The sequence below is a fragment of the Gambusia affinis genome, linkage group LG10 (genome assembly GCF_019740435.1).
Source record: "Gambusia affinis linkage group LG10, SWU_Gaff_1.0, whole genome shotgun sequence".
Taxonomy (NCBI): domain Eukaryota; kingdom Metazoa; phylum Chordata; class Actinopteri; order Cyprinodontiformes; family Poeciliidae; genus Gambusia; species Gambusia affinis.
Genome location: NC_057877.1, coordinates 11,497,428 through 11,525,040, shown reverse-complemented (window position 1 = coordinate 11,525,040; position 27,613 = coordinate 11,497,428). Strand labels below are relative to the sequence as shown.

At 42.1% G+C, this 27,613-nt stretch overlaps 1 protein-coding gene across 2 annotated transcripts; it reads right to left on the bottom strand.

The window, feature by feature from the left end:
* Positions 1 to 1,781: 1,781 nt before the first annotated feature.
* rgl1 (ral guanine nucleotide dissociation stimulator-like 1) lies at positions 1,782 to 27,613 on the bottom strand. 2 transcript variants are annotated; one of them, XM_044128670.1, is made up of 18 exons: positions 27,144 to 27,613; positions 12,610 to 12,720; positions 8,609 to 8,817; positions 8,415 to 8,474; positions 8,129 to 8,319; positions 7,891 to 8,015; positions 7,274 to 7,489; positions 7,085 to 7,188; positions 6,811 to 6,895; positions 6,597 to 6,686; positions 6,021 to 6,107; positions 5,809 to 5,841; positions 5,577 to 5,698; positions 5,228 to 5,317; positions 4,923 to 5,109; positions 3,797 to 4,048; positions 3,575 to 3,689; positions 1,782 to 3,386 (listed from the first exon to the last, which is right to left on the bottom strand). In XM_044128670.1, the coding sequence occupies exons 1-18, from the start codon at positions 27,303 to 27,305 to the stop codon at positions 3,199 to 3,201; spliced, it is 2,427 nt and encodes an 808-aa protein (XP_043984605.1). In that variant the 5' UTR covers positions 27,306 to 27,613; the 3' UTR covers positions 1,782 to 3,198. The 2 variants fall into 2 exon arrangements, with proteins under 2 accessions (XP_043984605.1, XP_043984606.1); XM_044128671.1 differs by lacking the exon at positions 27,144 to 27,613 and adding an exon at positions 16,116 to 16,372.

Genomic DNA, 27,613 nt, shown 5'->3' with positions numbered 1-27,613 from the left:
TTCACTCGAGGCTTTTCTGGCATTCTTTGAATAAATACCTCCAAGGTTTAATGAGGAAGATCCCAGAATGGCTTGAATGAATAATTGGCTGATAAGTAAATAGGTCTATATTTACACTTTTCAGACGCGCTGTTTGATCACTTGTTGGCTTTTTAGCTGCTGTGTTGAACAAAGGAGAAGGCTCTAATGAGGTTTTGTTATTTAAACCTGTACACGGACCGTGGTGCTCCCCTCTGTCTGCTGTCACGGTGAGAGCTGTGGGAAGCTGAGACAGATGGAGGGTCAGCTCCAGCCACCCTCCTTCTTCTGCTCAGACTAGGCGCAGCTGCAGTGGCATGTCCCCCGCGTACAAGGCACAGCGAGTGCTGTGCGAGGCTGACCCGCTGCAGACGAAAACAAATCTGCAACCCTTTGACACGGACGCGCCTTCTTGCTGAACGATGCCAAGCCACAACAACGGAGGAGTCAGACGAAGCAGTCCGACAGCTGCTGGTGGAAGGTTCTGCATATTTGTGGCTGACAGAAGGCACAAGAAAGACAGATTATCGTCCATGTTCCACTGACCTGTGACAGAGATAATCAGCTCGCTGCCATTCACAGATCACAGCAGTTATCTGTCTAAATGCTGGTTTTAAAGAAACTGATATGCACCGAATTGGCATTTAAAGTGCAGAGGATTCCCTGAAGCCTTACCGTATTCAAATCTAGCTAGTAAATGATGCAGAGACGGGAGAAGCCTCTCCGTTTTAGTATGCAAGTAAGGTTTTTCAATATCCTTCCTGCAATGGCGCCTGTTCACAGATTTATGCCGTATTCCCCTGATCTTGAGTTTATTCCTGTTGGCTGTTTTCTGCTGTGGGTTGACGTTTCTGCTCGGATTCACTCGGTGAACATTCAAGGACAGAGCAGCTTCCACCAAATGCCAGTAATAAATATCCGCCCCGACCGACAAATCATATTTACGGCGTGTCAGCGATGCCGACGGCTGCTTGACTGATGCTAGTCCATGGCCTCATCTCAACCATTCCTCTTCCTCTCCTCCAGCACCACCTAATGTGCCACAATGGACTCCAAGAAGGGTTTTTTTCCCCCCCAGATGTTGTGATCTATTTTTCTCCAGATTAACGTATGCATACAGTTGGGTTCAAATGAATATGAATATGACTGCAACATCACAAATCAGACCAGTCACTGTTTGTGGTAGAAATATAGAAAACAAATTGCTAATAGGAGAAATAAAAACTCAACAGTCGACAACTGCATGTTGCGCTCTGTAACTGAATCAATAATTTAAAGGGATTTTGGTTAAATTACACTACATACTTTGACACAATAGTTGATTGAAGAGATTCAGAAGTCAAGAAAATGATAATCTGCTCAGCTAAAATGCTTTGGAAAGGAAACCAAAAAGTAGAAGGAAACAGGAAAACACCATTCAAAGAATGACCACAATCACAAGAGTGAGCCAGTAATTAGCTGCTCTACAGTTGTCTGTCAATCCTGCAACATTTGCTGCACTATTAAATATATACAACGGGCTTTACAAAGTTAATCTGAGCAAACACAAATTCAGGAAAGAGGCCCTGACTGCTGCAGTCAAGTCAGCAGAAACGTCCTCCACTCCAATAAATATTCGTGGCTTATCCTGCAGAACGGCGCATTACTATTCCAAACAGGAACGAGAGCACCAAGCATTACAAGACGATGGACATGCTGTGATGTGCTCAGAGAGATGTGCTCAAAATATATGTATCTCAAAAGCAAACGTCAGACAAGTTTGATAATAATGACAATAATTTATTTATTCATGTAGAATAAGAATCTTTGGCAGTGGAGAACAGGAAATGAGGATGGGTTTTAGGAAAACATCTCAAAGTGAAGTGTCGCATTAAAAAGCCTGGCACGGCGACACAATTCCCAACTGTGCTCTGCTGGAGTATAACCGGTCAGACTGGTCAGCGTCGTATTATGACTGCGACCCTGTAGGCGCCTGGCAATGCTGATCTGATTTAGTCTGAACTGGCCTGGCCTGCTGATGGGAAGAGTTTTTATGACACAGATGGATAATAAAATAAAGTGTCCTTCTGAATTAGTCAAAGTGAAATTTGGCACAGATGGTCTTTTATAACATTTTGAGTTCATTAACACTCGTGTTGAAGATCCCACATCCTCACACTGGTGAATACAATTCTGAAAGAAAAAAATATACAAAAACATAAAAAAAAAAAATAAAAAAAAAACGAACAAAAACATAAACTCATTTAGTCAAGAGGGAGTAAAACCACTTGCAGAGTGGTACATTCATCCTTCAGATTCACATAACACTGACATCTGTCAACTGGCATCAGTCTGAGACATTTATCTGCTTCCTCTTTCAGTAGGTTGCCAAATTCGTTTTCGGTCCTCGCACATTTCATTCCTTTTTTTCATGCGAAAAGATAAATCTGCATCAGAAAGCAGCATTAATTGCACCTCTTCATCCTGAAGACAGGGCGTGTAAGGCCTTTTCAGTATTTGCCGATGACTTGATAAAACCAAGTACAGGAACCAATCAGAATGCACCAGCACAGCATTCGTCACACAGCTCACAATATGAAGGAAGAGCTGGGGCAGGGGAGGGTGAAAGCTTACACACAAACATATACACATATATATGTACACACATACACTGTGCACACTGTGCACAAGCCAGACAAGGGCTGTTCAAGATGCCCAACTGGGGGAAAAAAAAAAAAAAACTGACGTTAAGTTTCCTTCTGTCAGCTTATACGGTTCAGAATACTGTTGAAGGTCCATTCAGTCATTATTGACAAAGTCAAACTGGACTGAACACCAGAAACTTACTGTTTCATTTCCGTTCAAAGAACATTAAAGCTTCATCTACGCAGATAACTCATTTTCACAATACTGTTGGAGGTCGGGGAGTTCGGCTGCTCCCCGCCTGTGCAAAAATCTGTCGGAGGCCACTTGGGGTCACTGTTGTACAGTTTGCACATTAAGGCTGACACGGTGATGATGGCACAGTTTGTGATGAGACCCAAATGGGAAGAGTCTGAAAACAGTCTCAGAGAGCTCACTGAGATGCATCTGATCCATATTAAATAACTCAGTGCTCTTAGTTTATTAATGAATTCTCCCACTGCTACGATCCAAAGTGGCTTGGATTAGCGACGAGGCCGAGGGAGGACCAGAGGGAGGTCACAGCGTGACTTTGCTGAGTCTGACCGAGAGGCTGGAGCGATGCTGAGCGCGAGGAAGAGTGGAGCTGCAGCGGCTCCTCAGCTGCACGGGTCGACCGGCCGAGCCTCGAGCGCGCAGCAGGAAGTCGAAGTTGGCTGAGGTGTTCATGGCGTAAAAGACGTTGGCATTGTCAGGAATCACCAGCTCTGAAAGACATTAAAGAGAAGACAAACACTTAGTATTAAGAAGCTGTCAGTGGTATATTTCTAAATGAGATCAAGGTCAAATAATCAGCGGAGAATATAAAATGTCACTAAAGTTGAAATCTTTGGGGGTTTTTTGTGTGTGAAATTGTTTGCTTTTAAATTACACTTTTTGGCAGCCATGTTTTTACCTTTCTCCTCAGAGATGACCTGCACCAGCTCAAATCCCTCCTCTGGCTCCACCTCCAGGTTGTGCTTCGCCATGGCTCTGCCTATCACAGCTGGGGTCTTGTCCTGGCTGGTCAGCTATTTAACAACAACAAACATATCAGGTTGCGCCTGCTTCATCGCAGATTGCCTCAAAACGCCAAGCTGTTTTCTTCTGAAAACACAACCCCTGTGTTCTTGCTCACCAGTATGCTCTTGTACAGGTTGCCGTTGCCGTGCTCCAGGCTGACTCTGATGATGCATGCGTCCTGGGCTTGGGTGTTGTACGCCGGGCTGTGGCTCAGGGAGCAGGGGGACATGGGCGTGAGGGAGATGCACCGCCTGTGGGTGCCGGGACGCCCGGGCAGCGAGGGCGAGGCGGGAGTCATGGAGCCGCTGGCGGTCGATGAGTTGGTGTCCATGGAGTGGAGTGAGGTGCAGGACGATGACTCCGAGAGCTGAGTAGAGACAGACGTGGTCATGTACGAATGTTATTCGAGGCAGCAGCTGGAGAGAGAACAACTGAAACAAAGTGATACTTTTGCAAGTTTTAAAAAGTAAAAACAGTTAACTCATTAGAAAGTTACATTCTCTTTTCTTTTCTGTTTGTTTCCTTTCCCTTTCCTCCTTCCAGTAACCATAGAATCATGACATCCAGCTCAGCAATGTGTTGCACCAGCTTTTTACTTTAAATGTAAAACAGTGTCAGATAACAGTCATATTTTCATGGAAATGATAAGAAATAACTCTATCTTTTTCTTTGTGTTTTTTTTTTTGTTTCTTGTTAATAGTTAGAATTTATTTTCTTTAAAAATGCCTCTAAGAAAACGTTGACTGCAAACTTTAACAATCACTAGCTGATTTCCACTAATGCCATTTTTTATACTCCACATGAAACGTGTCTAATTATTTTTTTTGTTCATTTGCACACTGACCTCCATAAATGTTTGCGTCCCTGCTATCATTTACAATTTTACCTCATTTTAAATAACATTTGTGCTGTTACTTATAGTATATTATTGTTTGCAGTTTTTTTTCTTCTTGTAGATAGTCTGCTTTTTATGCACAAAATTAACATTCGCAGCTTGTTTTTTCTTTGATTCACACCACTCCTTTGAATATTTCTTTTAATCTGAGTAAGCTTTTTTTTTAAAAACTGTGCAGTTTGATTCTCATGTTTAAAATTGACCCTTGCTGTGCTGTATCTCATTCTTATCTTTGACGTTGTGTGAATATGCACTCTTCCACTTACCTTTCATTTCCCCTCGGTGGGACAGTAACGGGTATTTCGATTTTGTTCTATTCCTGAGAACCTGTTCGGTCGCAACTCACCTTGTTTTGACTGGAGTCGGCGTTGTGAGTCGGAGTGGCGAGCCCCTCGTTGTCAGACGGACCGCTGGAGTCGTTGGACGACACGCTGACCGAGTCCATGCTCTCTCCAGAGCTGCCAGTAGGAGGCGAGCGCGGCGTCTCTCTGACTGGAGAACTGGGTGTGCTGCTGTCTGGCCCAAGAAACAATCTGCCCAGTGGAGGAATGGAAGTTATATGTTAGTAAAAGAAAGATATGATTAGATGTGAATGTACCCCGCAGCCCCCTCAGATCTTTGGTCGTTCATCTGTTTCGTGAGTGAACTCACAGGCTGATTCTCTTCACCATGCTCTTTCGAGGTTTGGGTAAAGTCGGGCTGCTGTCGCCAAGCCCTTCGATCTCACAAGACAAGGCGTAGCTGTAAGACAGAGCAATAAACCTTGAATATCATAAAACTTTAATGAGCCGTGTGCGCTGCGCGGCAGAGAGGAGAAACAAAAGACAAAATCAACACAGTAGATCGGTGGGAAGTGAAGAAATGGTAAAAAACAGGGAGAAAGAAGCTCATCGTGTGTTTTGGAGCATGAACAAGAGATCCGACAGACCATAGCTCACGCACCAATTTGATTGTTGACTCATTAAGGAGACAAGATACAGGGAGAGAAAAGCAGCAGTACCTCTCCTCCTCACTGAGTTGAGGTTGGTTCTTAAACCAGCGGAGGAAGGCCGGGTCTGCAGTCAGGCAGTAGCTGTTACAGGCCGACTGGAGCAGCTTGATCTGGGCGATCACCTCAAACTCCTGCAGAGACAGAAGGACAGAGGAACGGTCATCAAAGGCAGAAAAATGCCTTAAATCAGAAAAGCCGTTTGGATTCTTCATGTCAGCCAATAAATAGGTGGATCCCTTACCCTGCGTCTCTTCTCAAAGTTGATCAGGCCCCCCTGTGGACACAAAGACAGACGGTCAGACCCTGGGGGCATCAGATACCGGCGACCGCTCAGACAAACAGCATTAGGTGGAGCGCGCCGACACGGGCATCGACATCACATCTGGAAGGTTCTGTTCACACACAGCAAACAGTCCAGGGACTAAACCTGCTGGTGGATTTTGTTTTATTTACCTCCACAATGTCTGGCAGGGCTGTGTCCAGCATGGTCAGGTCAGTCAGAAACGTCCCCAAGTACGGTATTGTCCCTTGCATTGCGCCCTGTGGAGAAACGGGTTTTTTTTGGTCACTTTAACAGTAAATAAGATATTGCATTTGACCTTATATTATTGGGTATATGTATTTCTAATTTTTGAGAGAAAATTTTGACAAACGTCAGTTAATTTGTAGAAAGTGAACAGACAGAAATTTGTGGCTTCTGCGACGGCGCGTTAGTCTTCTTTCTTAGCTCGCTCCCGGATGCTGCTGGAAATTTTTGATTTTGCTGCTTGCAGCTTTAATTTACACTGAGCTGTTGGCAGATGGCGAGGCAGGCCTGTAAATTACAGCCCCGACTTAATGTGCGTGCGGCTCACGGTGCATTGCATAAACAAAGCTAAGTATGTGGCTTCAGCATCCTGGAGAGGCAAGAATTCTCCTTTCACTACATTGCTCAGGAGGAATGTGTTGTTTGCATTTTTCTTTTCGTGTCAGCCGCTTTTGAAAAGGGAAAAAAAAAAAGAGAAAAATCCATCTGTCTGGTTCTCTCACCATTTCCTTCTGCAGCTGCAGTCTCTTGTGGGTGCGCTTTTGGTGATCTTTGGCACAGCTCTCCAAACTGGCAAACTTTGAAGTACCTTCCTGTGAATGAACAAAAAAAAAAAAGAAAAAAAAAAGGTTTTCATCTGAAGTTTGACGCCAGTTCAATAGGAATGCATTTTGGAATTTAGCTGGGTCGGTGGGAGGCAATCTAGATCCGACTTACCCTCATGAGCAGCTCTCTGCTGGTCAGGTAGTTGTTGTGGTCAGAGAAAATGTCTGAGAGCTCCTCAAATGTCTGCATGCTGTCTCTGCATCAAAAACCAGGCTTATTTCAGCAAACAGGTTCAGAAACAGGTGCTAAACTACACGTGCAAAAAAACCCAAAACAAAAAAATGCATTTTAAAAAAACGCAGTAACTTGCTTCCAGGAAGCTCTCCCAAAAGTCTGATTTGTTTAACATAAATCATTATGCACACTTGAGAGGCTGAATGCTTACTTGTGAACACAGGCCCATACTCTCTTCAATCTGTACAAAGGGTTGGACTGCAGTGCCGACACAATCGCTCTCAGGGATGAGAAGTTTTTGCGTATCCTGCACTCCTGTGCCGAGACACCAAACAAACGGTCACAACGGGGCTCACCACTTTTCGGCTGTACCCGGGACGCTTCTGGAACTTTTCCTGACCTGGGCGATGTCTATCCAGCGCTGGATGACCCTGGCCCTGACATGCGGTCTGAGCTGTCTGTGCTTCAGCACTGTGTTCACCACGCAGGCGGCGATGGCGTTGAACTGGGTGATGGTCGCGCGGATGGTGGGAGCGCTGTGCTTGTTGTCCTTCTTGTCCCTCTGGGACCAGATGGAGCCCAGGCAGTGGTGGGGGACAACCTTCTTAAACAACAGCTGGAAAGAAAAGATACAGAAGCTGATGGCGAGTATGGCCGGAGGTGCTGTGAGTCCAGCGCAGACGTAGCTGAATTTTCATAAAAGAGCAGCATAAGTTCAAAAATTTTTCACATCTACTTAATAAAATGAGCTCCTCTGACTTGACTAGGGTACATCAATCAAATCTTTTAAAAAGTTTTGATATTAAGCAAATGTATGAAAGTCCAAAGTTTTCTTGTGGGCTCATTGCATTAAAATATTTCTGAATTTTTCTGATTATGTGGAATCAGAAACATAATCTGATTCAAAGCCATCGATAGAGGAGGCCGCTGGATGTTCCAGCTGTAACTGGAGGGATATTTCAGAGGAAAAGCATCGTAGAGCTGTGCAATCTTTCCATTTCTTCTCCCTCCTCTTACCGCGTCCATGTAGGTCAGCTGCTCGGCCACCAGGTCAGCCTCAAACGACAGGAAGTCCTCCTGGACCTCGATTTCTACCTCTTCTTCCTCCCCAAGGCAGAAGGAGCTGTTTCCCTGGAAACCAACTAAAAACAGACAAAAAATAGATAAATTATTAGACTCCAAATAAATTAATGAAAAACAGAGAGGAAATTAAACATAATTGAAAAAAACAAAACAAAAGAAAAACCACAGATACCATCTGTTTCGTCCATGTTTGCTTGACCCTGCAGCTGCTCCAGCAGACCCTCGGCACGCCGGAGAGCCTCTGAACCCGGCAGAGCTTTGCGCAGGTACTCCATCAGCCTGTGGAGGCAGGGGTAGTCCGGAGGCTCCTGGAAGTCCTCGGGACACTGGTCCAACCAGGCACGCAGGATAGAAGCCAGGGCGCTGTCGGTGCACAGAGACGGACGTGTGTAATTAGTGACTGATGCCAACAGGAGCTCAGCTGGAACTGACTGTGACGTATTAAAACTACGTCTCACTTTCTAATGGCTTCACTGCTTTCAGTGCCTTCCTGATCATTTTCTTCCACACTCCCATACCTGCCAGAGAATAAAAAAAAAACAACAACTCAATTTAAACTTGCAGCCATTCGCAATCACATATATCATGTTCTTTCTTTCTTTATTTTTTCATGTAGATAAAAAATTAAGGAAAAAAAATGTATCTGCCCTACCTGTCCAGCAGCAGCTGCAGGACCGTATGCGTGCTGGCAAAGGCTCTGTAGGTGGAGAGGAAGATGGAGGTGTAGGTGAGGTCGTTGTCTCCGAAAGCCGTCAGCAGCGTCTCTACCAGGCGCTCCAGAGTCCCAGCGCGGATGCTGCGGATTTTGCAGGTTTCCAGCTGGCTCACCGTGTGGCCGGGAGGCAGGCGATCGCCCTCCGCCTAAACACAAGCAAACGCCTGGTCAGACTGCTGCACCAGAACACATTCAGACCCCTGCTACGTGGCTCTTGCTTTGGTCACAGATGGAACAAGAATATCGGAAAATTTTACTTTAGGTTGAATAATTTACTATTCTCTGCAGGAAAACTCCAACAAACAGTCTATATCTTCACCATACATAAAAGTATTTCCATGACAGTTTTTCTTTCAGTAGTTGAACCCATTAGTCCTTTATTTGTGTTTTCTCTTCCCTCTTCTCCCCCCAAGTTTATTTATTTTCTGCATTTCCTTCTAACATTCCTCCGTCTGTGTTTCAGAGTATTGTAGTCACTGCTTTTCACTACGTAATCGAGGGAAGCAGTTTTTTTTATACTGTGCCACACATTGGAGTGAACCTGGTGAAAACTTTGAAAAATCTGAATTTGTCACTTGCTAACAGCTTTTGTGAACATTTTAGATTTCTAATTTTATCTGCTTATCTCCAAACCTGCTCATTTTTGTAACACAGCTAAAAGACTGAAAATTTGAGGAGAATATTTCCAGAAGTTTTGAGTTGGAAAGTTGGAGATTCTTCAACAAACCCGACTTCAAAATCAAATATGGATACTGATGTGAAAAAGCTTAGCCCGGGATATGAAAAGGAAAAAGTTAAAAAATAAAAAGACATAATCAAAGAAAAAAAGCAAAGAAGGAGGTGACAGAAATTAATACACATATTAATAAAACATGCAATTATTTTTCTTAAGATAGATGATTAAAATGACAAAAAATGAAACATTAAATAAATTATGCAAAAGAAATAGAAAAAAAAAGATAATAATCCTGCTGAAGTAAATTCAAGTGCAGGTCTTTGTTATTACAAAGCATTGTTGCCTTGGTTATTTTGTAACCAACTGTTTTGGGTTCAAATTGAACCACAGGACATTTTGTACCAACCATTTATCACTTTTTACCCCAGGAGGGTGTCTTGCGCCATACAAAGTCACAGATGTAAAGCGATTTTTAATAGTTTTCTTATAGTCGACTGGAAGCAAATGCGGTAAAAGGACTCAAAAAAAAAAAGATCTACCAGCTGGAGGTAACTTCATCGAGCTATTTTGACTTCAATCAGAGGTCATGTCTCACATTTCGGAAATAGACATGATTAGAGGGATCAAAACCAAGAAATGTTTAATATAAGGAATATAGTAATATAAGGAACCATTGCATTTATCTATAATTCTGATTTTGACATTTTCATGATCACATTTATGCTGTATATGAAGATGCCTAAGTACAAATGAAAACAAATTTGTATCTTATTGTTAAAACAAAACAATATGAAACTGTCATAAAAACCAGCAAAGGGATGAACAACCATCCCTTTATCTTTGCACCAATAAGTGCAAAAATAAAATTAAACACTTTAAAGAGCTTGCATGATCTCACGACAAGTTATTATTGTACTACTGCTACATATTGTGCTAATATCTGGAGTATTTATTGAAATACTTTTATGTTTTTTAAAAAAATATTTATTAGCATGCTCTGTACCTCCATGCCTCAGACATTAATAATACTGTCTAAATTTAGTGCTATAGGAAACAGTGAATATGTATTTTCTGGTTGCGAGTTTTACTCATGACATATTTTTCTGTCGTGTTCACAAAAAAAAAAAAAAAAAAACAAGAGCACGACATGTCAATAAAACACCAGGTTATAAATTATAGTCTGAGATAAGAATCAATCCATCTCTGATAACCAAAAGAATAAGGAGGAAACAGCAACGATAGCCGTGACCTATTTTTAATCCCGGTTTCTCCAGATGTGTCCGACTATTGTGTCCGAAGGGGAATCGAGTGAAAATCAGGCAGGGAGAGACTGTGGGAGGGTGGCACATATGCACACTGAGAGGAGAGAGACCTTGGCGAAGTTAGCGCGCTGCAACAGGAAACGCTCCAATCTGCTTTTAATCACAGTGAAGCCCCTCCTCCACCGGCCCTCCAGACACAGGAGGACAGCGGCAGAGCAAACTTCTCCCACCGCTCCCCTCTGATAAGAGCCTAAACACGTAACAAGATTTCTATCTATGCGAGTTGAGTCGCCGCTGGGTCACACAGAGTCTTAAACGTCACAAGTCGCAGTGCATGAAAACAAACAAGATTTGCCCGTTTGAAATCCTGTAAATACGACTGAACTCGTTAGAGGCGCTTTCTCCTTCGCCGACAATCAATAACTTCCAGGGAGCGTATTGATGCGTCAGCTGGAATTTTCTCCTGCTTTCCGTGGTCAGTAGCTGGCACTGATCAAAACACCCACTTTATTTTAATTAGCTGTAGCACAGTCGGTGCCTCGCGCCACTGTCAATACATCAATAGGCCCTTATAGCCGCAGGGCTTTTGTGTTATTGTGCTGCTTGCTCACCAAGTTCCCCAACATGTCCCATACAAAAAAAAAAAATTAAAAAACGGGACAAAATACAAGACTCTGATTTATGTCAAACAGAAACTCTGTGAAAACATCTAAAGCAAGCTAATGCCCTATAATTTGTCCCCTCTGTGCTGCATAATAATGCAGTCCACAGCATCTTATTATGCAAGGCATAACAGCAGAGGAAAACAGTACAGGCTCATATTCTCTGGAAAAGCGTTTAATACTCTTGTTTTTTCCTCCGTACCAGCATTTGGTAGAACTCGCTTCCCCATGTGGAGAAACAAGCAGCTTTACCAGCAGCTGGAAAAGTCAGGAAATCACATGCTCTAGCAAAACAGTCCAAGTTGAGTGAAACTGTTGCTTTTTTTTCTTTCTTTCTTTTTTTTAAGCCAGCAGCTGAAAGGTGTTGCCTAAATTAAGCAGGCTTAAAACGTTAAAACAATAACAGTGGTGTCAAACGGCTGATTTAAACAAAAAGGGTCAGTCAAGGCATTCTGGTTTTAAACTCAACAACAGATAGCTTCAACAAACCATCTGTATATAATCAAATTTATGGCAGTTCAACATACCAAAAAAAAAAAAAATCCCGGGTTTTACATTTTTGCAGCAGAAAGCCGGGAAGGAAGGAAAGTATCAGGAGTTCATGTGTCTGCTTAGGTTTGTTTTGAGCCTGCGCTCACAACCGATTATGTAAGGTCATATTTTTATGATCTAGTCAAAGTCTACTGTAAAGAATGCAGTTATATGACTGCAGCATAGGTGTTAGCAGAAGGTCACTCAGAGATGTTATGACCTGATCAGAGGTCGTCACCTGTCATGTTTCGTAAGAGTAGACTGGCTCAAACAAGAACCGGAGCCAAAATAAATGGAAAAAGGGGTTAACAGAAAGATATATTACACAGCTAAATTAAATTATACATAAGAAAGGGAATTTCATGCCTCCTTTTTTTCCCCACAATTCATGGAAAATGCTCACTTACAGAGAAAGAGAAGCTGATATCTGTTGGTTACGTACAAGGTTATGGCATTGTAGGAAATGTGATTTTGAGACGCCAATAAAACATAGTTTCCTTTTGGTCAGGGGGGATAAGCTCTCATATTTTGTAAGCGTTAACTGGCACAAATTGGCATCAGAACCACATTAAAACAAAAGTATCTTCAGAAAATAACATACAATTAAATTGACCAGTTTACGAGATCTGAGCAATTTATGATATATGTACATTTTTGGATTTATCAAAATTACCAAAAAAAGTCAACCTGATTCGGGTGCAAAATGAAGGCGAGAGGGAACAAAATGGCCGCATAAACTGGTAAAGGCACAAATTGACCCGACACTGGAAAAGCTTGACCAGATGGAACCCCTCATGTCAGACTCACCCCCAGCCATCTTGCTCCCTTGTTGGCCGCCTGCTGAATCTGAACCCTCTTCAGTGTCACATTGTAGACAGCTCCTTCCTCTACTTCCTCCCCCCAGTCCTGCACCGAGCTCTAAAAAGAAGAAGAAAAATATTATTGAACCTCTTGCAGGAGAGGAGGGACCTCATGTTGAGGATTAAGAGATAAAACAGCTTCCAGTAAGCAGCAGCAGCAGCAGCAGCAGCCTCACTTGCACAAATGTCAATGTGATGACTTTTTAAAAAAATAAAACAGGACTCGACTTTTCAGAGACTGCAGAAAAAAGAAGCAGAAGGTCGAAAACAAAGTGAAACAAAGCAGGGAGAGAGGAGTGCAGTAAAACATAAAGAAGGACCACACTCCCCTCAGCCCCTACCAGCGCAGCAGCCTGACAGGCCTCCCTCCCTTTTTTCTTTACTCCCTCTTTTATTCCACATCCATCTCTTTCACCGCCTGTCTCTGGAGTTGAAATCTGGCTTGGATTGCTTTCTCAGAGTTCAGACAGACAGAAGATAACAGGCTAAGCGAGTAAACTCTCCAGAACAAACACCTAGATTCTCACTTTTCCCCTTTGTCGACGCAGACGCCTGTTTGGCGAAGCTCAAAGAAGCGTGGTTGCAAATGTGTGCTGAAAGAAAAGAGCGCTAAGACTAAATAGATTAGTTCTGGTCTTGTTGCCAAAAGAATGAGATGTTTGTATCTGCATGTAAATTACTTCCAAACACCAGAGTGCATAAGCAAAGAGAGCGAGCAGAGCGGAGTCATAATGCAAAACTCCTGCTTGGAGAGAGATCTGCTGAGGCATCAGCATACGGAGACGAAAACAAAGGCAGGGCTGGCTACGAAGGAGAAGCCCTGGCCAGATATAAACAATCAGCTCGCTGCACTTTCTGGAGAAATCCTTAAGAATACAAAGACAACACCAGCCAAGATCCTTCCCGCCCTCATTTACACAACTTCGTGGCAAAGTCCACTTCTACTCCCCAAACAGAGGGCCAGCCGGGAAAGGGATCAAGGGTCAATGTTGCCATTAACAGGCTCAATGGTTGGTCTAGGAGGCCCATGACTGGGCTGTGTTTGGGTTTTAACAGGAACATGGGGATGTGAAAGTGAAAAAGCAGACACACACACACACACACACACGCACGCACACACACACACACACACACACACACACACAGACACACACAAAAGATAAGAGAAAGAGTACAAATGACTTGCAAACACACGATCTGCTTCTCGTCTGACGGTCAGAAATATGTCCCCGCCCTCGCAACTGCCCTGACCCGCTTCTGGCTGTCCGGCCGACTGGCGCAGAGACAGATAAATACATCAGTGGATGACTCATGCAGTCCACACACTCCCAAAACAATAGCGGGAGGTCTTAGTGCCGCTGAGCTCACAGTCCTGCACACACACAAACACACACACACACCGACTGTTTTTTTATGATGGAGGTGTGTTTCGATGCGACATGTTTGAAGGCTTATTTTGAGGCTGCATTCCTGGAGTTTCGAATGCAAATGGAAACCAAAACATTTCCGTTTACACGTGAAGTTATTCAACAACAGCAACAGTGTAGAGTTTACAGAGGCTGCAAGTGATCAAACCCCACAGAGAGGTGAGCTCTTTGTTAGAAAAATGAGGATAGTGTCAAACAGCTATAACTTAACTCTCCTGGTGACTTCATTTAGTGCAATGGAGGATTTGATTTGTCTTTGGAGTTGAATTTGAACTCAATTTGAGCATTTTCTGGTTGAAAGTCATGAAGTGAGCGGGATTGCTATTTGCTTCAGCATTGAGTACCAATGAAAACAGAAATAAATAAAAAAAATGGATATTTCTCTCTATTTTATATGCTCAAACATTAAAAGAACATGCTGATAAATAGATACTACGCAGCACTATGTGTGTTCGTGGTTTAATGAGACACAAAGTGCTAATAAATAGCTGCTACCTGCAGCATTTGCTACATTTTATATGCACAGCAGCCATATTGGATGCTGAACAAGTAACTGCTACCCTGAAATTGTAATTCTGCCTTCAGGGGATGTTCTTGCTGTTCTCATAAAACTCATTTTGAAAGTATAAAGATATCACATCATTAATCCAGATACGCTGAACTCAGAAGTTGAAGCTAACAGTCTGAGAGTGGTGAAGATTGACTTCTTAAAACAACTCCAAAAAGCCCTCTGTGCCAGCACTTTTATGCAAACTTTTAAATCATTCTCAAGGTTGGTAGTTATTTACAAAGAAAGCAATTATCATTTAAACACCATAGGTGTTATTTGTGGCGTGCCACAAATAATCGTCCTGTGTGCAACACGCACCAGAAACAAACTGTAAGGGACGAGGTGTAAAATTCAATACCATGTACTAGAACCTCTATTATATGTATATAGATATATGTATATATATCTATATATACACATAGATAGATATTTTTATATAAACCACATATTTACACCACTTTATTTCATATCAGAAAGTTATTCTGACCAAGAATATTTTACATTTATCATTTTTAGTTGTTGTTTCACACAGGAGCATCAGTGATAGTGCACAACCTCCAACTAACATTAATGCAAAGATTTGTAGGCTTCTAAGTAAATTCAATGCAAATGTAATAGTTTATAAAAATAAAAATGTTTCCACGGTTGTTTTGAGGCTTTAAAAGTCAGATTTGACCTCAGTCATTCTAGTTGTTAGCTGTCATCTTCCAGGTTCAGCAAAACTCTATTTATACCAAATGAACACACCAAGGGAGTTATAATGTGGATAAGATATATTCTGTTTATAACTGAATCAGAGAACCTCGCTTGAAAAATCCGGACATATCATCGGACCTCCCCACAGTAGAAACACAAATGCTACAGAGAGGTACACATCAGCGTCTCTTCTCAAAAACAGCGATCCATCATTATCAGATGGTTTGAGACAATACCCACAATAAAACAACAGTTGTGTTAAATCTGCGGCGTTGATCTCCTGCATGTTATTCTTTCCAGGACGCAGCTGGGACGCATGGAGAGGCTGTTTTGGCCCCTGGGGGCTGCGCCAATTGTTCCCTGTCTCTGTCGCACTGTGGATCCCCAAACAAAAGTTTTCATATCCATCATTATGCAGGCGTCAGCAGACGGGTCGAGGATTTTAGGCTATATCAGAGGTCGCTTTTGCAAAGTCTGCGCCTCATTTTTTACGCAGCAGCTCTATGTGGGTTAAACTGGGTTTAAAGCACAATAAAAGCAAAAGTGTTCAAGCTGCCCCCCCACCCCATATTCACTCTCTCCCTCCTCCTCTTTCTTCTTTCTCCCGTTATCAACAGCTTTCCCGAGCATATGTACCCCTCCCCTTCCTCCTCCTCCCCTAAACCACCAACTCTATAACCTAACCCAACTCTCCCCCTGCTTTCTAAACCGCACATAGCACAGCACAGACTAAAAAACTAATGCAGCATTTTTTGCTTGTTTGTTTTATTTTGTTTTTACCATTTTAGTTTTCCAGGCAAACTTCATGGTTAGCGTTTCTTTCATGATCCGGGGACAGCATCAGCGCTCCAGAATAATCCAATCAGGGGGGTAAAAAAAAAAAAAAAAAAGACGAAAAAGGAAAAATTCCTCCTTTTTTCAAATAAGGATCCTTTAAAAGTGTTTTTATTCCTCCACACGTTTCTCTCTAAAGTCAGACTCCTGCTTCTCTGGTCTGTCAGCAAGCACTCCCTTCTTCCACTGAATGACCGACCTCCTCCTCCTGCTCTACTCACAACAGTTCCGTTTAAACTCCTCCTCCTTTTTTGTCTGACTTTCATCAGACTGACAGCAATGTGCGCACTCGGAGTTGTGATTTCTGTTCGCGCAATTTCACTGGTAACGTGTTTCTTTGCGAGTTAGAAGGAAATGCTCATGTCCGATCATTTGGATTTTCTCCTCTACCTATTTATTTTCGACAAAAGGGATGCTTATGGAAAATGGGGGTTTTGTTTTTCAGTTTTTCTCATTGCTGTTGGATGCTGAGCATGGATCATGGAACAGAAGTAGTTGCTAAATCAATAATATATAAATAAAAGCAAAAAAATAAAATAAAAGTAATATAGCCTATTTAAGACCTGATGATGCAGATAATGCTCAAGTTGTGATGAGGCTTGAGGATCAAATTTTCCTCCTTTACTGTAATTATCTCTTCTTGTGCCTTTATTTATCCCATTAAAAGTCTCCATGCTGATGCTGTCGTGCACAGTAGAGTGTAGCAGTGTGAAAAGAGAGACACCCATACTACAAAAAACCTTTCATGTTTTTGCATCTAATTTAATATTAGACTATCTAGAGTTAAAAGTAGCTGCAGGTCCTGGTTAATAAGACGTTATTCATAATGTTTTGCCTGTTGAAGTAACAGTTCGACCGACTAACTCTCCCTCACCCTCGGTTTAAGTTGACGTTTCAAACACAAATGGTGCAAATAATCTACATATAGATTATCATCTTCCACCCAACAGCCGCCTTGTGTGTGAAACATCTGCAGTCCCTCGGCCCCTGCGTGGGACAATACAAGGAAAGCGGTGGATGCCGTCACTGGTACTGTGTATTGTCGATGGCAGCAGAGGAGAATGGGTGTAGTGTGTCAGGACGGGCAGTACTGTTCCACTGTGAATGTGTCTCCACACGTACTCAAACGGCCCACTTGTGTGAGTAAACGGGAAGATGTGAATCAAGCTCTGAGCTCGTGAGGGGTCTTTTTGTATCGCAAACATGAAGCAAATGTGAGCAAGTAGACCCATAAATTTATCATGAGCTGATAAATGATAAAGGAAAATTTCCGGGGCAAAAAGACAGAGTTTTTGTTCCTGTTGCCTTAAGTTTCCGAAATTAGACTTCAAATTTTAAAGTATTTAACTACTGGGGCACTTTTAATTCACTGTGTGTCTATATCAAGTGTCCTGTGTGGCAAAAAAGCTGACTCATCACACTGTAACCCAATCTATCTAAAGTTGACTGATTGATCTGAGGTTGTGAGGGCTTGAATTACATTATGAAGTATTGTCTATAATTTTAATATTCAGTTTATAAGACTGGAATACCCTCCCATCTTGACCTTCGTCGCATCAGTACACAACCAAAACGTCACACTCAGCGTCAGTGACTATAACGCACCGTCACCCATCTTCGTACACACGAGGTGCCCAGCAGTATTCCCAAACAACTTGACTCAAAAGGTCACCGAGAGGCCAGGGAAGCCTGCTGTACATCTCCGTCAGTCGTTCTCCATGTGTGGTATCAACCAGCATCAGTTTCTCTTCTCTCTGTTTCCTCGTTGCACTGCAAATCTGGCCTGTGTCCAATTCCCAGGCCAAGTTGCCCCCGGTGTCCGCGCGGGTCTGGGGAACTCTGGGAAGCCCAGAGGGGCAGTGGGAAGGTTGCGACCCCAGAAGACCTTTGGCCCAGTCCCAGGGGTTAGGAGTGTTGGTCTCACAGTGGGACTAATGTCACATGTCCACAGAAAACAAGACACTGGACAAATGTGACGGCTGCAACTGTGTGTAATGGATGACCGAATGAGTGTGTGTATCCTTCAACTTGGGAACAACACACAACCTTTTCTCCTCAGGTTCATGACGCGCTTTAAAGGATTGTTGCCATCGGATTTTAGGACATTATCATTGCTTTTATTGTTATTATGAGTTGCTATTGTTGAGTAAGGGATTGGTTCAGCTTCTCTGACATGTAGGACACATTATGAATTAATATTTTACAAGCAAATTACAGAAATCTTTTGCTAGCCGCTGCTGAAACCAGGAGCATTTAAAAACTGAAGCTGGATTTACAGTTACTTAAACTCAAAGCCAAATTAGTTCACAGTAACTACTTTTGCTTTTACAACTCATAAGTATAATTTAAAACTATTTATACTTTTGCTATTTGCACTTTTACTGAACACAACTATTGTCTGCTTCTGATCACCAGTGTTGTAGTTTCTGATTGTAAGCTGTTCCAGACCACAGGAATATTTTGTGGGGAAGTAAGGGGATAACTGGGTGAAACAGGTTGTAAAGAGAAACAAAATGTTTGTTACAGAGATAAAAACAACACAAAAAGCATTTCCAGGCTAACATAATCAGTATTGAAATAGTTTGAATCAGAGTCTCTGGCAACAGAATCGTGTTTTCTTCAAGTGACAATTTGCTTTCAGATTGCTGCAGATAAATGACTATAGTTAAATACTCCACCAAAAAAATCCTAAATCAATCAATTATTTAAAGACTGGAGTTGAAATATGTTGTTGGTTAAACCCAAAGGAAAATTTTAGAGCAATAAAAATGATCAGCTTATGCATTTTGGTGTAAGGGCAGATATGGCTACTATCCAGTGTCGCGACTAACGGTGTGTAAATGTGTGAGTAAACTGTAGAATGACTGGATGTAATGTGAGACGCTTTGGGGTCCTCTGGACTTGTTAGTACAAGCTATTTACCATTTATCAAACCATTTACAATGTTGAAATGGGAACATAAAATGAAAAAATACAAGTCATTTCATTTGCATTTTATCGAAAATATTTATATTCATCCTAATAATAAGTAGAAAAATCTTTAATCGCAGTATGGCAATCAAAGCCTTCTTTGATGAGAAACATTTAGGGTGTTTTCACAGGTATTTAGATTATTTATATTTGGTGATGAGCTGCAGGTCTTTGAGGTTTTAAGGTTGTGGGACTCTCCAAAATGTCAATCCCTACATCAGTCAAAAGGAGAACGTATAAAATTGGATTTATAACTGTATTGTTTTCTTTTTGTCTTCATTCTCTTCCTTCAGCACTTTTTTACTGTAAAAATGTGTGGACGGAAAATTCAATATTATACAATTTCTCTCTATAAATTTGTTTCAGTCTGTCTGTAACTGCTAAAAGCCAAAGGGTTCAGTGAGGTTGGATGTTTAAACCCCAGCAGTAGTCCAGCATTGTAATACAGACCATTTCCCTATCCAGGTTTTCCTTTCTGTGGATGCCTAGTGACGTAATTCCACTCAGGAAAGTCCTTGTCCAGAGCGGATCCTTTCTTAAAATTCCTCATCAAAGGAGTCCTGCCATTATCCGGCCTCTTAAGCACTCTCTCCTGTGCTCCACTGACAGCACAGTGAGCTACAATACCCACAGAAAGGGGACAAAAACAGGAGGAGCACTGCAAGGGCTGTTATTGCACCACAGTGGGGGGGGGGGGCGGACGCACATTCCAGGAAATCTCCCGCTTCCTGCCCTCAGCCTCCTGACTCCAGCGAGGCTGCTGTCCTCATACCTGACTGGCTGGGGAGCCTTTCTGCTGGCCTGAAGCGAGGTCATAAAAACTGACCAATGAGGGGGAAGCAAAGGAGACCAGAAAGAGGCATGGAGCAGGTAGTAGCAGCAAAAGCGAGGGATGATTGACAGCAAGAGGAAGACAGCAACTGGGAGAATCCTGAGCTGCGTTTGTAGCATCTCTGTTTATGTACGAGATAAGGGGGTCATGTATCAGAAAAAGTGCAGCACACTGTCGAGATTAGCTCAGAGGAACAGTACCTCAAGTTTGGGAGTGAGAGACCGAGGAGTTCACAGCTCAAACAGAAACTGAGAAGAACCACGCTGACCGGAAGACGAGAGTGGCGCAACTGGACAATCGCTCCCTGGCTTGGAGAGAACAAATCATTCCTTAATTTCAAACAGGAAAGCAGCACGGTAAAAGAGAATGGGAGTATCTGCCAGGGGAAATCTATAAAATCTCAAAATGATGCACACTCCTGAAATAATCTCTGCTTTCAAATCGTTTAAATCCTGTATGTGTGTGTGTGTGTATGCAAAGGAATATGCATAATGCTTTTGCTTTTTGGTTGAATGTTTGCGTGTGGTTGATGACTTTGGGTTTCTAAAGCATGCCTCCCAGCAGAGGGCAGAGTTTTTGAACCCAAGTGTTTATCCAGAGTCAGCAGAGATTTTAGTGAGAGCAGGCAGGCCGGGAGGGAAGAGAAAACGAGCACTCAAGTTATAACTCAGGGTCGCAGTGATGTGTTTTAGCTTCACAGACCTTACAAATGAGACAATTAAAGCTGAAATGGGGAATTTAAGTGAAAGAGAATCAGTGGTAGTGAGAGTGCATGAATAAATAAAAGGCTGCATATTAAAAGTTGAGGCTATCTGGATTTGAGTCCTCCTTTATTTCCTCTTGCTCCAGTCTCGGTCAAATGAACCTTTTGTTGAAGGAGTTGCATCAAAGCTCAGTCTGCCTCTCTCTCTCCTCTTGCTCTCTTATGTCACGTCTCTATTACTCCCCTTAGATCTTTTGTCTGGGCTGTTGTTGAGCTGTCTCTGGTTGGGTGACATCATTCCTTTCCAGTAAAGTCCAAAACTGCAGACAGCCTCCCTCCCCACTCCTCTCTTCTTCTCCTGCTCCTCCTCCGAGCTCCACATGCAAGCGTTCTTAAAGGAAAAATGTTAAGTCCAGGTGTTGCATTATTCTTACAGCTGCCAAATAAGGTTGAGCTTAAATAAAACTGAAATAAAACATGTTTTTCAGACTCTGCGTGGGCTGAAATCCTAGGAGGATTCAAGAGTGATTCAGATGGTGATAAGTTTAGAGGGTTTTATTTGTTTATTTTTTATTTTTTGCATTTAGAGGAATTACCAAAAAAGGAAAAAAAAAAAAAAAAAAAACACTAAACGGTTCCAGAAAACCCTTCCCCCGCATGTGCCCTCGAGCCTTGACCCCCCTTGAATCTAAGCCCTGCTAAGCCTGGAATGAATCGGCCTGAACTGGCTTGGATGTCTGTCTGTCTGACCCCGTCAGCTAATGAGAGCTGGACCATCTGTTGCCCAACAAGTAGATGCAACAAAAATAATAATAATAACAAACGGCGTCGATCGAACAAGCAGCATGCCAGCGACGACCGCTGCCACTGTAAAACTCAAAACACTGGAAAACCACAGCAACACACAAATGTAGCAAGAGGAAACGTGCTAAAACTTTTTTTTTTTTTTTTTTTTTTTTTTTTTTACATTAAGCATTGTGAAGTTCTGGGGTTTTTCTTTAATGTTATGATGCAGTCTTACACAGTTTGTTTACTCAGCTCATGATCACCGTAGGAAATGAAACTGCAGCCAAGCACAGAGGCCATAATGCATCGGATAGAGGGCAGTAACTCAACCGTGGGGCAGAAACATACTTCAGCAACACAGCCGTTACCATAGCGTTGACCAAAATGTGACACACTGTAAAGTTTAACAGCATATAAAGCTAAATGAAACTAATGCATGGCTGGATTTGCTGCGCTGGATTTTTTCTGTTTACATCCTTTTTATGACACAGGGACAGTTTTTTTTATTCGAGGGCATCTGCTGACATGGGCAGTGACTGAATGCTGACCAGTCACATTAAAAAGAGCACAGCACAAAAAAAAAAAAAGAAAAAAAAGAAACTTAGCAGTGGCAGCTTGATCCCAGTCATGCGTCCTGGCTAAAGCTGCATGTGCTGCCTGAGCGGGAAAAGAGAGAATTAAGTGTGTGCATGTGTTTGGGGTGGGGGACACCTAACCATAAATCTCCCCACCCCAACACACACACACACACCCAGAGCCTTTCATGTAGCTATCAAACCATGAAACACACACGTACACTTAGTTGCACGTGCTGCCATCAAGAGCACCAGCACTTCCATATGGTGCAATGAATTTCTGCCCCAGTTAAGCGAGCTGCTGTTGTGTTGCTCCTCCGAGACAACATGAGGGGGACAGCGACAGTGTCAGCAGCATTGACTTTTCACACCAAGACGTGTTATATGAACTAATTAGGTCCTGGATCGCGACCTCTGGCGCAGAGACAGCTTTACAAGCAGGAGGTCACTAAAGAGAATAAACAGCATCTAAAGTGTTCAACTGATTAAGAAGGTCATGCTTTGTTAGTGGTGCAGTTTGAAACATGAGAAACAACCGATATTTCCAGAAAAAAAGACCATGACTGTCTCACAACTTGAAATGGATGTTTGCACCCCTTGCAAACTTTGTCAAACCTACTGAAAGTCCACCGCAACCAGCTGCCTCCAGAAGTCACAAAAATAATAAACAGAGTCCACCTGAAGATTGTTTATTATGAGAATGAATCCACATGTTCTGTGAAAGCCTCGGAGGTTTATTAGAGAACATTAGTGACATCAGGAGCATCACGTAGGACGAACAGCAAAGAAAACTGAATGAGTAACCTGTGGAGGCGTTTAATCAAGAGTTAGGTTGAAAATGAAAATCCTTACATTTCCAGTAAACACCCCTCAGTCCATCATGTCAAAATGGAGAGACTGCAGAGGTCTGCAACCTGCGGCTGCAGAGCCACACATGGCCATTTGGACCGTCCTCAATTCTCCTAATAACTTTGACCAAAACTGATGTAGAATGAACAGGATATGCAGGTTTTCAGTCTTTTTATGGAATTAATTTATTGAATTTCGTCAAGTCATTCACGCTGAAAGTGTTACATTGTGATGACAATAAAGCAAACTGATTTATCATGAATGTTTTTAAGATATTTTTCTTGTTAGTTTATTTCTTCTTTCTATTATATATTTCTTTCACCAAAAAAGAAAAAGACAAAAGCCCAGATCAGAATATATCCATAAAATGACAAATCCTCACATATTACACAATGAAGCAGAACGGTGGCAGCACTATGCTGTGGGGAGGCTTTACTTCCTGAAGGACAGGCAAACTGGACAAAGTTGAATCGTGGAATAAAGATTGATGGATTAAGCACTAAAAATACAACCAATGGTTTATATTAAGGCAAATGCAGCTGGTAAAACAGATCTGTAAATATAACTGAGAATTTGTGGCGAGTCTTAAGAAGTGATGTTTACAGATGTTCTCCATCTGCGTGAGCTTAAGGTTTTTTACTAAGAGGTCACAACAAAGTAGTTCATGATTTACTGTTGTGTCTGAAGCTGAATGACATTGTTCTCTAACTGGAAGTGGCAGAAACATAAAAATAAAGCCGAAAAGACAAAAGACGTTTCTACAGGGCTAAAAAAAATAAATAAATAAAATGTATAGTTCTGTGAAGTTTGGTCAGCAGTATGTGGAAAAGTTTAATGTGTATAAACAGTTTTGCCTAATGAGTTGCCCAAAAGGAAGTTTCTGCCTAACTTTGACACAGGTCCCAAATATTTTTCATTGTATTAGTGTCAAAACTGAGAAACAGCCAGGTCAAAGGTCACGAAAACCAGTCGCATCCGGATGAATGAACCCCGTTTGGAGTGTTGAAATCGTTGACCAGTCATCGAAACACATGACGAGCAGAAAGAGCCAAAACATCAGAACTGGAAACACTGAGACGTCACAAAGCTTAGGCATGAAACGTGCTCTTCCCGGTGCAACAAGACACAAAAGGGGAAGAAGGAGCGCCAACTCAGCTTTCTTGTTTTCTTTCAATGGAAAACACAGAATCATCAAAATTCTCTGTCATCCCCCTTCTTCCCTTTTCTCCTCATTTTCTTTGCATAAAGTAACTTCTGCGTTTCCGCTAACAGGCCAGCTGAGGTTAATGATCTGCCCTGCTGGGTGTTATGCACCAACAGGGCTGAGGGGGGGGAGGATATTCCCTCTGCTGGAGCTTTTATTGATGGGCTTGTGGCTTAATTACACTGTCCTCTAAGTGAGTAGTGAAAAAAAACAACAACAAAAAAACAAACTTCTGAGGCTTTAAAATTAAGTTAAAAGTGTGAGTAATGAGTCTAATGTTATTTGGTTAATTGCAACCCATCTGGTATGGGAAAACCCATCGCTTTCCTGTTTTCAAGTTACTGAATCAATGTATCCAGCAGTTTGTGTGAACCGACATTGGTTCTGGTAATGACTGACACCTCAGCACTCTTTCTTTGTCTCTGACCTGAACTGTGGACTTGACAGTTTTCTCCAGCAGCACGGCGTGGCGATTACAGAGAGGAAACTAGAGCAAGTCACTGGCTCTGTCGCTCGCAGAGTTTCATAACCTCCTTGCAAGGAGGCAAAGGTGAGAGAGGAGGGCGGCAAACACCTGACACCTGTAAAGTCAAAGTAATCTGCGTCAGCACCGGGCAGAGGGCAAACTCATAAACGTGTCTTTTTAATCCCAAAATGTGATCCATTTGGTGGAGAAGAAGAGCGTTGGATTTTTCAAATGGCGTTAATGTATTAGCACCGCTAACAACTCTGTTGGATCCTTGCATAATTTTATGGAAAGAGCTTAGCTCTCTCAATAATCATGCTGTCAAAATGTCATTCCAGCTGAGGAGGCGATGATAAGTCAACACAGTGAAAACAGGGATGAGCCTCGTTCAGCAGAGTTCATGCAAGTAATCTGAGCCTTTAGAAGGTGCCTGCCAGCTAACCTCCACTCTCATCACCCCCTGAAACAATTGGAGGAAACAGGGCTCTGTGATGGGGCCGCATTTCGGCCAGGATGTCAGATAGGCAGCGAGGAGGATGACCTGCCGAACTTAAAAATACTTATACGCGCATCACAGCGAGACTGCAATCCCGTCCACATTGAGGAAGGAGTGAAAGAACCACAGATTCTGCTCTACCGTGTTTCAGTAGCGCGAAACCATCAAACTGTTTTAAAGAGCTTCCCCTCCCAGCAGTTTTTTTAGCTGCAAAATTTTATTTTGTTGTTTTGAATTGATCAGAGGTCTTGATCTGTCATGTTTCATGAAAACTGGTCCAAATGGTTGTGAAAGCAAAATAAATTGGCATACTTTGCAAAACAATGTTTCCTGATAATGCTGCACATTTTTATAAGATGTGAGCATTTTTATGACCATTTATCTTCATAATTCACAGGAATACTCAACAATACGAAAAACACAAACCCATACACAATAAATAATGTACACAGGTATGAAAAAGGTAGAATATATTAAGTAGGAAAGATGGATTGGCAAAATTTGGATGCAAAATAGGGGTAAAATTTGGCAAACTATGATTTGGTGATTTCTTTCTTTCTTTCTTTTTTAACATATATTGATTAACCTTTCGTCAGAAAATCTCTCATTAGTTCCCCGAGTGACAAAAAACAGAGAACAAAAAAATTCATTCTTTCTTTAAAGGTCGAGACTGAGTTCAGTTTTAAAATTAAAATATACTTATGCTTCAGCTTTTCTGTATAAGCTTAATCATAATCAGTTTCTGGGGCTATTTGTGATGCCCAATCGCAGAGTCTCAGTTGGTGATGGTTGATAGTTTCAAGAACAATTACATTTGCTACAGTACATTTAAATTCACCAACAAATCCACTTTGTTTCCCATGATGGCAGTTCTTACATTTTAAAAGTCTAAATAATTTTTTTTAGTTTCTAAATCACTTATTTAATCACAGGCTGCCTGATCTTTTGAGCTGTCGTTGATGTGTGAGGGAGGCAGGGTTCTTCTTTCAGACATGAAAAGGTTTGTTTCTCTGATAATTACATGGATGTTTCAAAAAAAAAAAATTAATTCATTTGTTCTCCAATCAAAGGGATACTCATGAGAGAATAACTAAAGACCTTCAGGCAGTTTTCAGATTTCACCCTCTTCACTTAGAAAAAGTCTATGTGGTAATGGAAAACAGTGCGTTCATGCACACAATTATCAATAATCTGGTGCTTCTGCAGGTTGATTTCTGTTAAAGTATTGATAAAGGCAATCTATGATAGCTCTGAAAGTAGCATTAGCAGCATTTATGTTAGTCTTGGCAACTGGTAAACATTTATCATGCTAAGAATAGAATTGGAGAAAAAGTGAAGTCAGTCAGCAAGACGCAACACCCAAAACATGTAATAAGCCGCGGATATGGTAAAAATGAATCACTGATTTATAAGAATCCAGCTGTCTGTCAGTCTGTCCCACCAGAGATTGCTGTAGAGTGTGAATTATTGCACTGTGACTTGTCAATCCAATGCATTAAATGTCATCAAGAAGGAGCCAAGCGATGGGCTGATACTCCTCATCAACACTCAGCTGCTTAGGAATTTCTATCCAGTTCATTATGATTTTTCTAACGAATTAAATTTAATTTTAGTATAACTAAGCAAGATATGACTACTGATAGTTTTTTTGTTTTGTTTTTCTTTCTAGGATATCTTTCCCATCACTGTCCTTCACTTTCTCAAAGTCACCGATCTCTACTAACCAAACAGACCTTGAAGAAGTTACAAACACAGCTGATATGGCTGACTCTCACTGCATATCTATAAATGCTTTCAATTCCAAGTTTCTTTTTCACATATTCATGTGTTACTCCCCACATTCTAGGAAATTTCCTATCTACATAAAAAAAAACCAAAAACAAACACACAAACAAAAAAAACAAAACGATAGAAAGCTTAAACTGCAACACCTCGCACATACCGAGCAACAACACAAGGCAGGCGTACAGCTGGTAACGTCTGCCAGATTGTTTAAGGAGACAGGAAGGATCTGTGCTCTCCCAGAAATGGAAACAAGATTTCAGAAGACACAATCGTTCTTGGTTTACGTGGACAACAGGTGCGGTACTGACCCAGTGGTGAGGGCTGCTCTCTGGGGAGCGAGGCTGGTATCTCTGCAGAGTGACACCTCCCTCCCCCTCCAGCAGCAAGGTGCTATCCAGGTCGGGGCAATGGTTTAGCTGGGCGCTGATGGGCAGAGACAGTAGGGTGGCCAGAGGGCTGTGGGAGATCATGGCAGCCACCTGCTTCAGGGGCCGGGATGATAGGGATGGCCAGGCATACTCCAGTCTTGACGGCAGAGTGGAATGAGCTTTTGGTCTTCTTCACTTGCTGGAAATCAGGATGGAGAAGATGCAAATCCTTAGGGACAAACAAGTTTCTTGCCAGATAGGTCAGTCCTCCTCTCAGTGTAGCCGCTGATGATTGGCAAGGGTTTCTCTAAATCTTCGTCTTACTCTCTTCTGCTTTTTTTTTTCTTTCCTTCTTACTTCTCACCACACATGGAGTTCAGTGTGCCAACAGCTCTACACCACGAGTGATT

What these genes read in the sequence shown, in the direction of transcription:
- rgl1 (XM_044128670.1), bottom strand. Translation starts at nt 27,305, where the DNA reads ATGATCTCCCACAGCCCTCTGGCCACCCTACTGTCTCTGCCCATCAGC. An exon ending in AGAGCAGCCCTCACCACTGG is followed by an intron (nt 12,721 to 27,143) that starts GTCAGTACCGCA and finishes TCTTCTTTTTAG; the next exon opens with AGCTCGGTGCAGGACTGGGG. An exon ending in TGCAGCTGCAGAAGGAAATG is followed by an intron (nt 6,108 to 6,596) that starts GTGAGAGAACCA and finishes GTTTCTCCACAG; the next exon opens with GGCGCAATGCAAGGGACAAT.